Source organism: Cnephaeus nilssonii (genome assembly GCF_951640355.1).
Source record: "Cnephaeus nilssonii genome assembly, chromosome: 12".
Lineage (NCBI taxonomy): Eukaryota > Metazoa > Chordata > Mammalia > Chiroptera > Vespertilionidae > Cnephaeus > Cnephaeus nilssonii.
The window spans coordinates 65,516,106-65,529,892 of NC_137083.1; the positions used below are offsets into that span (position 1 = coordinate 65,516,106).

Here is a 13,787-nt window from a genome sequence, read left to right on the forward strand (position 1 = left end):
TTCCTGCCAAAAATGCATATTTTGTATCTGTTCATGAGAAAAGGCAGGCACAACCAAATAAATGGTCTCTTCTCAAATGCGTCAATGTCATGAAAAACAGAGAAAAGCTGAGGAACCATTCTTTACCATGATAGGAGTCTAAAGAGATTTAAAAAGTAAATGAAATGCATGGCTCATGATTGGATTCTCAACCCAGAAATAAAATGCTGAATAAGAACATTATGAGAGGACCGTTGGAGAAATTTGAATAAAGTCTGTTGTATTGTGTAAATGAAGTCTTGTTTTTGTGAAATACACACTGAAATATTTAGGGATAAAGGGGTGTGATGCCTGGAAATTATTCTCTAAGGATTCATATATATACACACATATAAATGAATTATGATCTGTAAGATATAAGGTGTCCCCCCAAAAATGTATATACACACAATATCAACTGTTAGAATGTGCATACATTTTGGGAGGGACACCCTGTATATGTGGAGAGAGAGACAGAGATAAAGACAGATGGAGGTGATGATAAATGTGGAAAAATCTTATCAAGGTTGACAAACAATACAATTTAATTAGATTTTTTTGGATATATTTTCAAGGAGATTCATGTCATGAATATACTTATTATTCTTAGAGATTATTCTGCCTTAATCTAAAATTTCTTTATAGTACTTACAGATCATCAATATTTGGAGAACACCCCACTATGTGCTATTTTGAAACAAAAAGCTCCCCAACGATATCGCATCCGAGCAAAATTGAGATCATATAAACCCAGAAGACTCTTTCAGTCTGTTAAACTTTATTGTCCTAACTGTCAGTCAATGTAAGTATCTTCCATAATAATACAAGTTTCATTTCATAATATTTATGTATATATGTTTTCATATATGTCAGTTTAAGTCCTGGAAATGAGTAAATTGTGATTCTCTGCATTATATTTAGATAGATTGCTAACATTTTTAAGAGAAAATACTAAATTCTTAGAAAGTAAATCCTTCTGATATTTCTTAGTAATAACAAATAAAAGTAGGGCCTATTTTTAGATGTGAAATTCAATTTAGTAGCTCTGTCAAATGCAGACAAATAATAAACTATTAAAATATTTGGGGAGACTTGTCACAAAAATATTCTTAAAAATAAACCATTAACTACTACAATTCTTTTTATTTATTTAAATTAAATTTATTGGGATAACATTGTTGTTAAAATAAATGATTTTATGATTCTTTACTTAGAAAACGCTAAAGACTCCACCAAATAATTATTAGAAACAATACACAAATACAGTAAAGTTGCAGGATACAAAGTCATTGTACAAAAATCCACTGTATTCCTATATACTAACAATGAAATTTCAGAAAAATAAATGGAAAAAACAATTCTTTTGCATTTGCAACAAAAAATAAAATACCTAGGAATAAACTTAACAAAGAACATGAAAGACCTATATACTGAAAACTACAAAGCATTATTAAAGAGATTGAAAAAGACACAATGAATTGAAAAAATATTCCATGTTCATGGATTGTAACAATCAATATAGTTAAAATGCCCATATTATTCAAAGTAATTTATAGATTTAATGTAATCCTATCAAAATCCCAATGACATTTTTTAAAGAAATAGAAAAAATAATCATCACATTTGTATAGAATTATAAAAGACCCCAAATAGTCAAGGCAACTAAAATTCTTAAATAGAAAAGACTTCTGGTTAGTTGAAAATTTTAAAATAGGAAGCCTTGTTGGAAATATTTCTCTCCTGTTTAATAACGACAATATAGTAAATGCAATTTAAATTCTTGTTAGTAATTGAAAATTTCTCAGTACCTTAAAGTCTTCATTCTAAACATCAATTATTATAATACTAGGGGCCCAGTGCATGAATTTGTGCACTTGAAAGGAACTGTGGGCCATGAGGCTGCGGTGGGCACAGGGGCAGGTCTCTGCCCATCCTCCACGCCCCACCCGGCCCCTCCGACTGTGACGCCCAGTCCCCTGTCTGCAGGCAGCCCCTCTCCCACTGCTGCTGTTCCCACACGCTTATGGCGCTGACGGCACAGAGCTATTGGGGCCGGCGCCAGCAGCAGGTGTGAGTGGTGGCTGCTGCCCCAATTGCCCCTCAGGAGCAGGGAGAGGTGGAGAAACCCTCAGGGGTGATTGGGGCTGGAAGCCGCCGCTCATACCTGCTGATGATGCCGAGCAATTGAGACCAGTGCCAGGTGCCAGCAGCGGGTGTGAGCGCCGGGCAGGACCACAGCACATGGGAGCAAAGAATTTTCAGTAACCACCATAGGCTCGCCCCGATGACAGAGCCCAGTGCCCTGCCTTGGTCTGGCGCCCCCACTCACCTGCTCCATCATCCCGCCACAGTCAGTGTCCGCCATGTTCCATGTGCGCCCCCTGGTGGTCAGCGCACATCATAGCGACCGGTTGTTCGATTGTTCTGCTGTTTGGTCTTTTTGCATTAGATTTTTATATATATAGATAAACATATAAATGTATAATACATTAGAATGAATGTGTACTTACTAGCTCAACAATCTTCCCTCTAAATATATGATGTATAAATACTACTATATACGCATCTCAATTATATTTGTGTGTTTATATATTGTTTGTGTTTACTAGTATGCCTCCGTGAACACTAATATATGTATAGTCCCCTCTAAAATCTAAGTGTAATACTATTTGTAGAGATTTTTGATCATGTCTTCTTAACTGAAAGGGGGGACTGTTTTCTGCCCATTTGAATTTTAAATGATAGATGGAATTAAAATATCAAACAGATTTTAGATAGTTCTTGAAACATTATCAAATGATAGTTTGTCAAATTCTGTAAAATCGCTTAACTTTGTGAAACAAAATCATCCTCTCTGATCATTTTTTTGTTTTGTTTTGACACAAATAAGGAAATTGCCTTACAAAGGTTAAGAGGTGTTACCTAAAGTTACATAGCTGGTTGATTCCAGATCATGCCATTTCTACTCAGGCATACTTTACCGCATGACTTTGAGATTTCTTAGGTGGTAAGTGGATTGAAGACAAAAAGGGGACTGCTGCATTTTCTTATCCCACTGGGAAGTTGAGCATTCCCTACAAAGGAGAACAAATTGGTGCTACAAATAATTATAATTAAAAACTTGGATATCACAAAACCAGGCAAGGAAGTTGCTGGTGGTTAATGTAATTATTGATAAGGAGCTACTTAGCCATGAAATACAAATATCTTTCTGTTGAATAATGGTCTTTAATCAGGAAAGTGAATTATCTCCATATTTTAAAATAAGTAGCTGGCTCTTCAGCACATAAACAATTTTTGGATTGGATAATTTGTAACATTTGAATTTCCAAGCTTATGCCAGATGTTTTGTGTTTTTTCATTGTTGATTATTTTAGGCAGGAAGTTCTGCACGAAGGTGATTTGGATCGAATTTTGCAAGAGAACACAACTAAAACTCCTGATACCAAAATACAAAATACCTTATTATATGATTCGAAAGTCTGGACCACTAAAGATCAGGGAGAACGACAAGTAGCTATTCATTTTGTGAAAAATAATGGTGTTCTCCCACTTTCAAATGACTGTCTAATTTTGATAGAAGGTAAGATATTTAAGTTATTGTTTTATTAGACTACAGCTTTCTTATGTCTTTCTCTAATTGTTAAACATATTTTAGGGGCAACCTAGGACATATTAAGCCAAAATATTGTTTATTTAAATTTCATAAAATGGAATATATTATCAATAACAACTAGATTCAAATATATATATATATATATATATATACACACACACACACATATATAAACTTATCTGAATGACATTTTGAAATTGTACATTAAACTTGAGTGTTTGCATTTGTTCATTTTGTTGAATTTTTGCATGTAATTTTAATCAGATCCAAGCTGATTATCAAGGTGAGTAATAATAATTAAGAGGCTGCTTGTGATGTACAGTCGCTGTTATCTTGGCCTCTGGGTGTCACTATTGCTTCATAAAAGTAAAATGAAATAGGTATCATCTATTGATATCTAACCAAAGAAGGGACCCTTGAGACAAGTAAAGATGTTTTTAAAAAATGAAAATTTGAGTCTTATTTGTTTTTGCATTGCTTTTCCACTTTTGTCTTATTTTTATCTAATATATTTACCACAGATTTTTTCCCATGCTAAATTTAAAGTTTCATTATTTTCCTTGAGACTTTTTTCTTAAGAATATTCCATAATAAAAGGAAAACATCATCTTTAATTTGCATTATAGAAATCTGTAGTTGCATGAAATGAATGCTCTTTATTACAGTGGGTTATGATCATTGTTATTACTGACATTTTTGTATTTATTTTGTAGCAATACATAACCCTTTTAGAAAAATAGGTATATCTAGAATACACATTTTATCATTTTCATGGGCATCTCATTTTAATACATTTATAGTGTACCAGAAACTATTTTAATTTCTGTGTAATAATTAAATCATTACAACAATCCTATACATTTGGTACTATTATAAGCTGTTTTTATGCATGAGAAAACTGAACTGCGGAGAAGTTAAATGTTTTTCGCAATATAGGTGGTAAGTGGTGGAACCGAATTGTTTTCCATTGTTTGACATAGTAACTCTGTGATGAACTTTGGATAAACTGTAATTATGAGGGCACAGTAATTAAGTAAATGTTCCTTTTTAGTGAAGTTATCCTAGTTGCATATGCTTGAGTGGCGTAGGCAATTATCTGCTCCCTACCCACGTGATCATATACTAGTACTTTAAAGAATTGGGCTACTTTGATGAGTGAAATGTGGTATCTTATTCCATTCGCATTATTTTAATCTGTACCAGGAGATAGATTTCAAAACAAAAACACAGACACATGCATGCAAAAAAGTGGAGTCAGAGTATTTGAAGGCTATAGAAATAAAGCCGCGGTCCTCTGAGGTTTGTAAGAACTGTCCTGCAGGGCCAACTGGAGGGTGTGCTGTGTGCCTCAGCGCCCTCCTGTTACACTTGCCTCCCACAGAATTCTGTGCTGAAGCCAAGGTGGCTTTGAAGGCCAAAGGGAGCTTGAATTACAAAGTCCCTTTAGCTCCTGATCCTGTCTTTACCACTCAGCCACAAACCTTCAGTCTCTGCTCCCACAATTCCCACCCCACTCTCCAGCCATACTGAACTGGTGGTAATTCCTGAACCCTGTATATTACTCTGTGCCTTTTTGTCACTCCATTGCTCTTCTGAGAATTTGTGCTGTAGTACATGTTTAGAAGTAAATTCAGTAATTCCCTTTATTTAGCAATTCATGTGGAATATTTAAAGAGCACTTATACATTTGAAGCCCTTTTTCTGATTGACCAGCCAGATTTGAGTGGTTTTTATTACATACTGCTTGTATTTCCAGTAGAGCACTTTTCTTCTTGTATTATATTTGTGTTTTATCTGTCTGTTCATAAAAGTTTTTTCTTATTAGAATGTAAGCTCCCTAAGGACAGGATACACGTTTATTTTAATCTATGTATCTTCAGCACCTGGCATAGTATGCCTGGCATATAACTGGCTCTCAGTAAATATTTATTAAATAAATAAGTACATCCAAAGCAAGAACACTTTACCTTACAAAGAATTAAAGTGTATGTTGAAAGCACTTTAAAATCTAAAAGGGTATCATCAAAATGTAATTTTTGTATTTTATTATGTTTCTGAGTATTGTAGCCCTGCCTAACCTGAGGCTAGGACCTAACTGCAGTGTGACCTGGCGGAGCTGTGGTTCCCAGCTCCCACAGAGCTGCAGACAGAGGGATGGGGAAAGTCTATCCTTGCATTGTTGTGAGCCTTTGGTGAATTTCTAGAGCTCTGGAAGAATTGAATTTGACCGTTTTGCCAGTGTTCATTTTGTCTTTAGGGAGAAGTGTGTTTTTGGACATCCTTAGTCAGCTATGCCAGAATTGCTTCCCATCACAATTGAATTTTAATGTTACTAATTTGATACAGATTTTAGGAAATACACCAAAGTATTTTTATAAATCATATTCTTTTTCCCTAGAGAGGAAAATTATCAATCTAAGTAAAAAGTACACCAGAAAAGGTACCAAGAGGTGTGAGTTTTCCCCGAAAATGCTGCCTTGTAATAATGGTGCACCATCGGGCATATTGTTTCTGCTCAGCCAACGTGATGGTTTTAATGCTCACCCTGTCATAGAATTGAGGTAATTGAGATGGTTTTCCCAGGAAAAATGAACCAACACTATACATGAATTCATATTACATGGACTATGCATCTTTACTTAAATGTAATGTTGACCTGAAAGTTAAAAGAGTTATCTCAAACTCAGGACTGAACTTGCCTAGACATTAGTTGTAATAGAAAATGTAATAATGAAAATCCTGTGTACTTGGCCTTTCGGTTTTATTCTTTTGATTCTTTGAAACCAAGTGTTCCTGGCATCAGGAGCAACTTGTATACATGTAAGAAGATGATTAAAATTTCATAAGCCTTATATTTTGCTCAAGTCTCAGCATTTCTGTTCAGTGGTTTCCATGCTAAGTTTACAAAATCATTTTTCAGAATGAATGTATAAATATATTGAATCTCTAAATTCATGGCTTTGTCTTCTTCTCTTTTACTATACCTTGCATTTTGCCTACATTATATTTGTGCTACTTGAAGGGTTTTTTTATTCTCTTAATAGGAGGTACACTAAGTGAAATCTACAAACTCGCAGACAAGTTTCATAGTGTAATCCCTGTGAGATCTGGCCATGAAGACCTGGAACTGCTTGACCTTTCAGTACCATTCCTTATCCAAGGAAAAATACATCACTACGGGTATGTTTTTAATTCTGGGAACTTTATAAATTAAAAATACTTTAAGAGTAATTTTTACTTTTGTTATTTTACCCACTTGTTTCTGTATAGTCAGTGGATACTTACTGAATACCAATTTATATGTACTAGAATTTTTATACGTATTTATTGATTTGATAGCACATATATTGAGTGCCTACAATGTGCTAGATATAAGGCTACCCAGAGAGTAATTATCATTTGTTTGCTTTCACAAGGATTTAACTACTTACAGAGAAAGGTTCAGAGCTGCCGCCTAGTCAACGTTAAGTGATTGAATTCCAGAATTTCTGTGGCACAAAGTTACAAATTAGTTGCCACTGAGTAATTGGAACATATGAGAATACATTAGGCACTAGAAATAGATTTTTACCTTTGGAAGGAAGTAGTGGGGATAACATCTCCTTTCCTTCACTTGATGAAACAATCATCTTGGAAAAGCTCTGCTTTGAGAACCTTGAATTATAAAATACATCTTATACCAGCCCTCCCCCTTGCGTACTCCTGTATTTGTAGCCATTGTTGTTCATTGGTATAATATGTAAATCTCGATTTCAGCTGAAAACCATCCTGCAGTCACGATATCACTGTGATTGTGACTGCGGAAGTCATTGGTAGGCATGTGGAGGTTGTCCTGGGTTCTGTTCCATATACAAAATATCAAACTTCAGGAATAAGGTGGAACTAGTGTGCCACTGAGTTAAAGCCTGGGTGATAGCTATTTTTACTCTGATGTGCCCGGTGTTTTTAATTATATCTCTCATTGGACTTATGACCTCAGAGTCAAGTTCATCAAGATTTATCCAGCAATTAGTTCAAAACTAAAAGTTTATTGCCCAGCCAGAGTGGCTGGTTGAGCATCGTTCTGTGCACCACCAAAAGGTTGCTGGTTCAATTCCCGGTCAGGGCACGTGCAAAAGGCAACCAATTGACGTTTTTCTCTCACATTGATGTTTCTCCCTCACTCTCTCTTCCTCTTCATTTCTTCCTCTCTCTCTCTCCCTCCCTCTCTCTCTCTCTCTCTCTCTCCCTAAAGCATGTCCTTGGGTAAGGATTTAGAAAATAATAATAAATAAAAGTTTATCAAATTTTGTTTCTTTTATTTTTAAATATATTTTTATTGATTTCAGAGAGGAAGGGAAAGGGAGAGAGATAGAAACATCAATGATGAGAGAGAATCATTGAGCGGCTGCCTCCTGCACGTCCCCTACTGGGGATCGAGCCCGCAACCCAGGCATGTGCCCTTGACCAGAATCGAACCTGGGACCCTTCAGTCCGCAGGCCAACGCTCTATCCACTGAGCCAAATCAGCTAGGGCTGTTTGTTTCTTTTTAATAAGTCACTAACATGGGCCTTCTCTTTCTTTTTTACATGCCCATCCTCATTCGCTTGCTCTTTCTCTTCTCTTCCTCTCTTCTAATACACTTACTAGTATCAGTCACTTTGGCCAGTCTCGAACCAGAAAAAACAATATTAATTATTAAGCTTTGGAATATCCTTCACTTACTAGATTTCTAAAATAAAAGTTCTGTTAAGGCTTTCAATATTCCCCCATTTTCAGCATAAACTGGGAAATTATGCTCACATTCCAACTTGTAAGACTTTTTTTTTTTAGATTTTCCATTACTTTGATTGATGTCAGAAAAGCCAACATAACATATTTTTTATTGACTTTTTAATTTTGAAAAAATAATTTTAACTACAGAAAAATGTCAAGAATTATACCATAAACAGTTACATATCCTCCACTTAGAAATCTAAATGCTTTAACATATTTTTTAGGTCTTCTCCTTCCTTTTCCTTCTCAGAAGTAACTACTTTCCCAAACTTGGGAGTCAGTTCCTCTCATCAATGTTTTTATTCTCTTAGTATAATATATGTGTGAACTTGTAAGGAATAAGCATATTATTTTGCTTTAAAAATTAATGTAAACTGTTTCATACTATGACAGTCCTTTTGCAACTTGTTTTTTTCCCCCATTCAATATTAATTTGAAAGATTTATCCATATTGATGCATGTAGATTTAGTATTTTAATATCTATATGGTATTTTATTTCATATGGGATATATTATGATTTATTAATCAACTTCCTATTTATTAATAGGTATATGTTATTTTCATGTATTACATTTACAGAAATGTTAAATGAAGTGCTTTTATATATATTTTTTTGCATATTTCCTTTGTCATAGTATCAGTTGGATCATGCCCAACATTTCTTTCTTTTTTTTTTAAATCTTTTTGGTTGAAAGTATTACATATGTTCCCCTTTTCTCCCCCAACTTACCCTTTCTAGCCTGCCCCACCCCCTGCCCTAGGCCTTCACCACCCTATTGTCTGTGTCCATAGGTTATGTATATATGCATACAAATTCTTTGGTTAATCTCTTCCCACCCACCCACCTAATAAGCTCCACCTTCTCACTGAGATTTGACAGTCTGTTCCATGCTTCTTTGTCTCTGAATCTACTTTGTTCATTAGATTCCACATATGAGTGTGAGATCATATGATACTTACCTTTCTCTGACTGGCTTATTTCGCTTAGCATAATACTCTACAGGTCCCTCCATGCTATTTCAAAGGGTAAGCGATCCTCCTTTTTTACTGCTGCATAGTATTCCATTGTGTAAATGTAGCACAGCTTTTTTTATCCACTCGTCTACTTATGGGCACTTGAGCTGTTTCCAGATCTTAGCTATTGTAAATTGCACTGCTATGAACATAGGGGTGCATACATTCTTTTTGATTGGTGCTTTGGATTTCTTAGGATATATTCCTAGAAGTGGGATCACTGGGTCAAATGGTAGTTCCATGTTTAATTTTTTATTAGAATTATTTAATTATTTAAACAGAAACTCCATACTGTTTTCCATAATGGCTGTACCAGTCTGCAGTTCCTTTTCTCCACATCCTTGCCAGCACTTGTCACTTGTTAATGGTCAGCATTTCTTTTTTAAATGACATGTTGTGATATAATGGTATGGTGTGGTATGGTATAAAATGGAATAAATCAGAAGGATAACAAAGACCTTGTTTACATAGTAAGAGTCAGTATTGTTTTCTAAACCTTTGTTTCAGTTGTGCATGTATGTGGTATTCTGTGTCATGATATAAAATAAATTTCTTACTCTAAGTTCTTGCCAGAAAATTTAGCTAGAACTGGAATTAGTAGTATACATATTTTCTGCTTTAGTAGAAGGTATCAAATTGTTCTTTGAATAATAGTAACATTTTATGGTCCCATCAATGGTGTGTAAAATGTTCACTTTCCCCCAGATTTTCTCTAACACTTAGTGTTGGTCTAACTTGATATTTTGCGATTCTGATGAGCATCAAATGGTATTTATCTATGGTGTTATTATTTGCATTTCCTAGGTGACTAGTGAATGTAAACAGCCCTCCTTTTTATTGGCTATTCAGTTTTCTATTCTTTGAATTCTATATTTACATCTCTTACCTGTTTTTCTTTTGAGTTACTGGTCTCTGTTTTGGTTGTGTGTTTAACTGATTTCAGAATTATTTTTGTGTAAGAGATACTAATCTTTTGTCAGTTAATTATTTCAAGAAACTTCTGGTCTGTCTTGTACCTTTTAAACTCTGGTATCTTTTGTTTTACAGATTTTTAAAATATTAATATAGTCAGGTTTACCAAAATGTTTGTCAAAACCTTAATAGCTTTATAAAATTTTACTTTGATTTCAGGATCCAATGAGTTTTTAAAGAATTTAAACTAATGATTGAGTTTCTTCAACAGTTACATGTCTTTTAATGATTTCTGTTTCTTACTGAATCTATTTTATTAATTAAAGTTTCCTAGAGAAGTATTCATTTATTTTTAAAGTATAAATTTATTGACGTACAATTGTTCATAGTACTTTCTGATAATTTTTAAATATCCATTTTGCCCATTCTTTAATTCATTTCATAATATTTTCACCTTTTTATTTCTTGGCCTTTTTTGCCAAAACAAGCTCTTCTTTTTGTTGTTGCTTTATATTATTTTTATTGTTTTTTTTCTTTATTTGTTTCCTTTCATTAGGTTTCCTTGTTTTTTTCAAATGTTTTTAATTGAACAGTTACCTCAATTTATTAATTCTAATGTATTTTTTAATATTTATATTTCAGTCTATAATTTTCTCCTAGAAAAAAAAAATAGTCATTGCTTTAACCCAAGATTCATAAGTAGTGTTTTTCTTGTCACTGCTGAATGTTTCATAATTCCCATTATATCTTTGGCCCATGAATTCTTTTAAAAATTTTATACACACATTTCAGGTGCCATGTTTTTGTTTGCATTTTGGTTAGATGACTTTATAACCAAATAGTTTGATGCATTTCATAATGATTTTTTGAGATTCGTTTAGCTTTGCTTTACCCTAGAATATGTCCATTCAGATTTTGAATATATTACATAGACTTTTAGAGAATTTGTATTCTTAAATAGTTATGTTTAGTGTGTTGTCATGTTCGTTAGACAGAAAAAAATAGTCATTGCTTTAAACCAAAAATATGATTGCTAATCATATTCAAAACTGTGTTATTTTTCCTTTGTAATTTTATCTGTTTAATCATTTCTTAGAGAGTGTGCTTAATGTGCCCTGTGATTGTGGGTTTGTGACCTTTTATTCTGTCAATGTGTGCTTTAGGTATTTGAGACGCTGCTGGTTCATTCAGGTTCAGTGTTTAAACTTCTGGAGAATTCATTGTTTGGTATATCCTTTTGTAATGTCTTCATCTCTACTCATGACTTTTTGCCCTAAGATTTTTGGATTTTATTATATTTTTATTATTGAATCAGGATTTTTTTCAGTTCGTAATTGCTTGGTATCTTATTCTCACCCCTTTGCTTTCATGTTCCTTTGTTGTTATCTTTTAGTAGGTCTCGTGAATAAATAGTTATGAGTAGATTTTAGTTATTTTTAAATAGATAAGTTTAAAATGTTAATTTTTGATATAATTAGGTTTTATTTCTACATTTTATGTTGTTTTTCACTTTGCTATTGCTGTTTTCCTCTTATTTTTGTTATTATTTTATTTATTTTTTTCTTCAATATTCTATGGAATTGATTTATAAAAAATGTTCTTAATTTTCTCCATTTTTCTCTTTCACTATGTCAGAAGTAATGAATTCTCTATTTAATTTTTATTTGTTACCCTTAATTTTTCATTTGCATGCTAATTTTTTATTTGTATACTTTATCAATGTCTAAAGTTAATATTGCCATTTTTAAGGCAATAATATTTCTTTCAATTGCCTTTTTCTGTTAAAAAACAACATAGAACTTAGATTTGTTTGAAGGGTAGGAGGTGATATTTGTTACCCTCTGTTTTCCCCCAGCTTGCAAATAAAAAGGAATGAACCTCTTGAATATTGATTTTTATGTTTTCATTTAAATACATATTTTATCATCTCCTAAAAGTTATGATGTTATGTAATAAAAATTACTTTAAATATGTTGTATATAAGTAATCAAAATATCTATACTAAATAATGTATAATTTTATAATATTGTATAGTTTTAAATTGATTTATGTTATGAAGAATAACTATAGTATTAGGCATCACAAACTATAAAACTATAAATATGTACTTACTGAATATAATACCCAAATGTTGCTAATACAGCCTTCTGTAGTCACAATATTTTGCTCATATTAAGACCTTGGCTATTATTTATTGATCACAGAGCCATAAAATGAAAGTTCTTAAAGATTATCTGTTTAAACATTTTTGTTTTACCAAATAAGGAAATCAGTCAAATTAAGTTAATAATCCGGACCTGAAACCTTTCTCTTATTCTCAATTTATTGGTTTACTAGAGGCCCAGTGCCTGGGATTCATGCACTGGTGGGGGGCATGGCCTGCGGGGATCGGCCACAGTGAAAGCGCACTGACCACCATGGGGCAGCTCCTGTTGAGCATCTTCCCCCTGGTGGTCAGTGTGTGTCATAGCACCTGGTCAACTGGTCTTTCTGGTCGTTCCACCATTTGGTCGCTGGGCTTTTTTTATATGGGATTCTGAACTATATTTTCTTTTTGATTGCTTCTATTGTTAAAAGCTTATTTCTTAAAATAATTCTGATTGTCATATGCACAATATAGAAGGGACAATACTATTTTGTTTAATTTATATTTTTTAAATGTGCATACTCGAACAGCAAAAATAAGTTATAATATTAAATGAGTTATAATAAGTAATATAAGTTATTTTAAAATGTTTGTTTTTGTTTTATTAATTTCAGATGTAAAAGGTGTTCTAGTTTGAGACCAATACAAAATCTAAATAATCTGGTTGATAAAACATCCTGGATTCCTTCTTCTGTGGCAGAAGGTTAGCTAAATTTCTTTGTCCTTCAATTTTTACTGTCTTTGTGTCAGGTGATCTCACTGATTATATTTCAGTATTTCTGGATATAGTAAAACCAGAGCAAAGTGATTATAATAAAAGTATAAAGTAAATGCTTAAAATATTTGGAAACTTAACTTTCAAGCATCTGCCAGTATCTTGTAATTTTTACTCTTATTTTAATATTCAGTAATTTGTTTTAGTATTAATTATTGATCACAAATACAACTTCTGAAAAATCTCTTCAGCTCATAGTACCTTGAATTTAAAAGAGTGTTCGAGATACCAGTAGCTATTACAACTTTTTGCCCAATACAAGTCTTTAGCTGGAACAATTATCTTTTTATTTCACATGTTTAACTGAGTTCGCCTAGCCTTGGCTTAAAACTTTCAGTGACGGGACTCATTACACTGCAAGGCAACATATTCCCTTAATTCTTAGGCAGTTTTTGATAGTGAGGCAAACTGTGCCTGCCTATAATTTTAACCTGGGCCACATTCTGTTTACTAGAATTAGAGTTTATCTGTTCCCTCTTCCAAAGATCAGCAGACTTAGTACATTTGAAAATATCTGTTGAGCTTTCATTTAGTCTTTATTTGTCCAAG

At 33.2% G+C, this 13,787-nt stretch overlaps 1 protein-coding gene across 5 annotated transcripts in view; it reads left to right on the plus strand.

The window, feature by feature from the left end:
- Positions 1-13,787, plus strand: part of POT1 (protection of telomeres 1) — a 72,662-nt gene that overhangs the window by 51,267 nt on the left and 7,608 nt on the right. For all 5 annotated transcript variants that reach the window (XM_079785641.1, XM_079785644.1, XM_079785642.1 and 2 more), the window contains 4 exons: positions 664-820; positions 3,396-3,601; positions 6,679-6,814; positions 13,078-13,166. In XM_079785641.1, the coding sequence (XP_079641767.1) occupies positions 664-820; positions 3,396-3,601; positions 6,679-6,814; positions 13,078-13,166 (588 nt within the window). The remainder of the gene's footprint in view (positions 1-663; positions 821-3,395; positions 3,602-6,678; positions 6,815-13,077; positions 13,167-13,787) is intronic.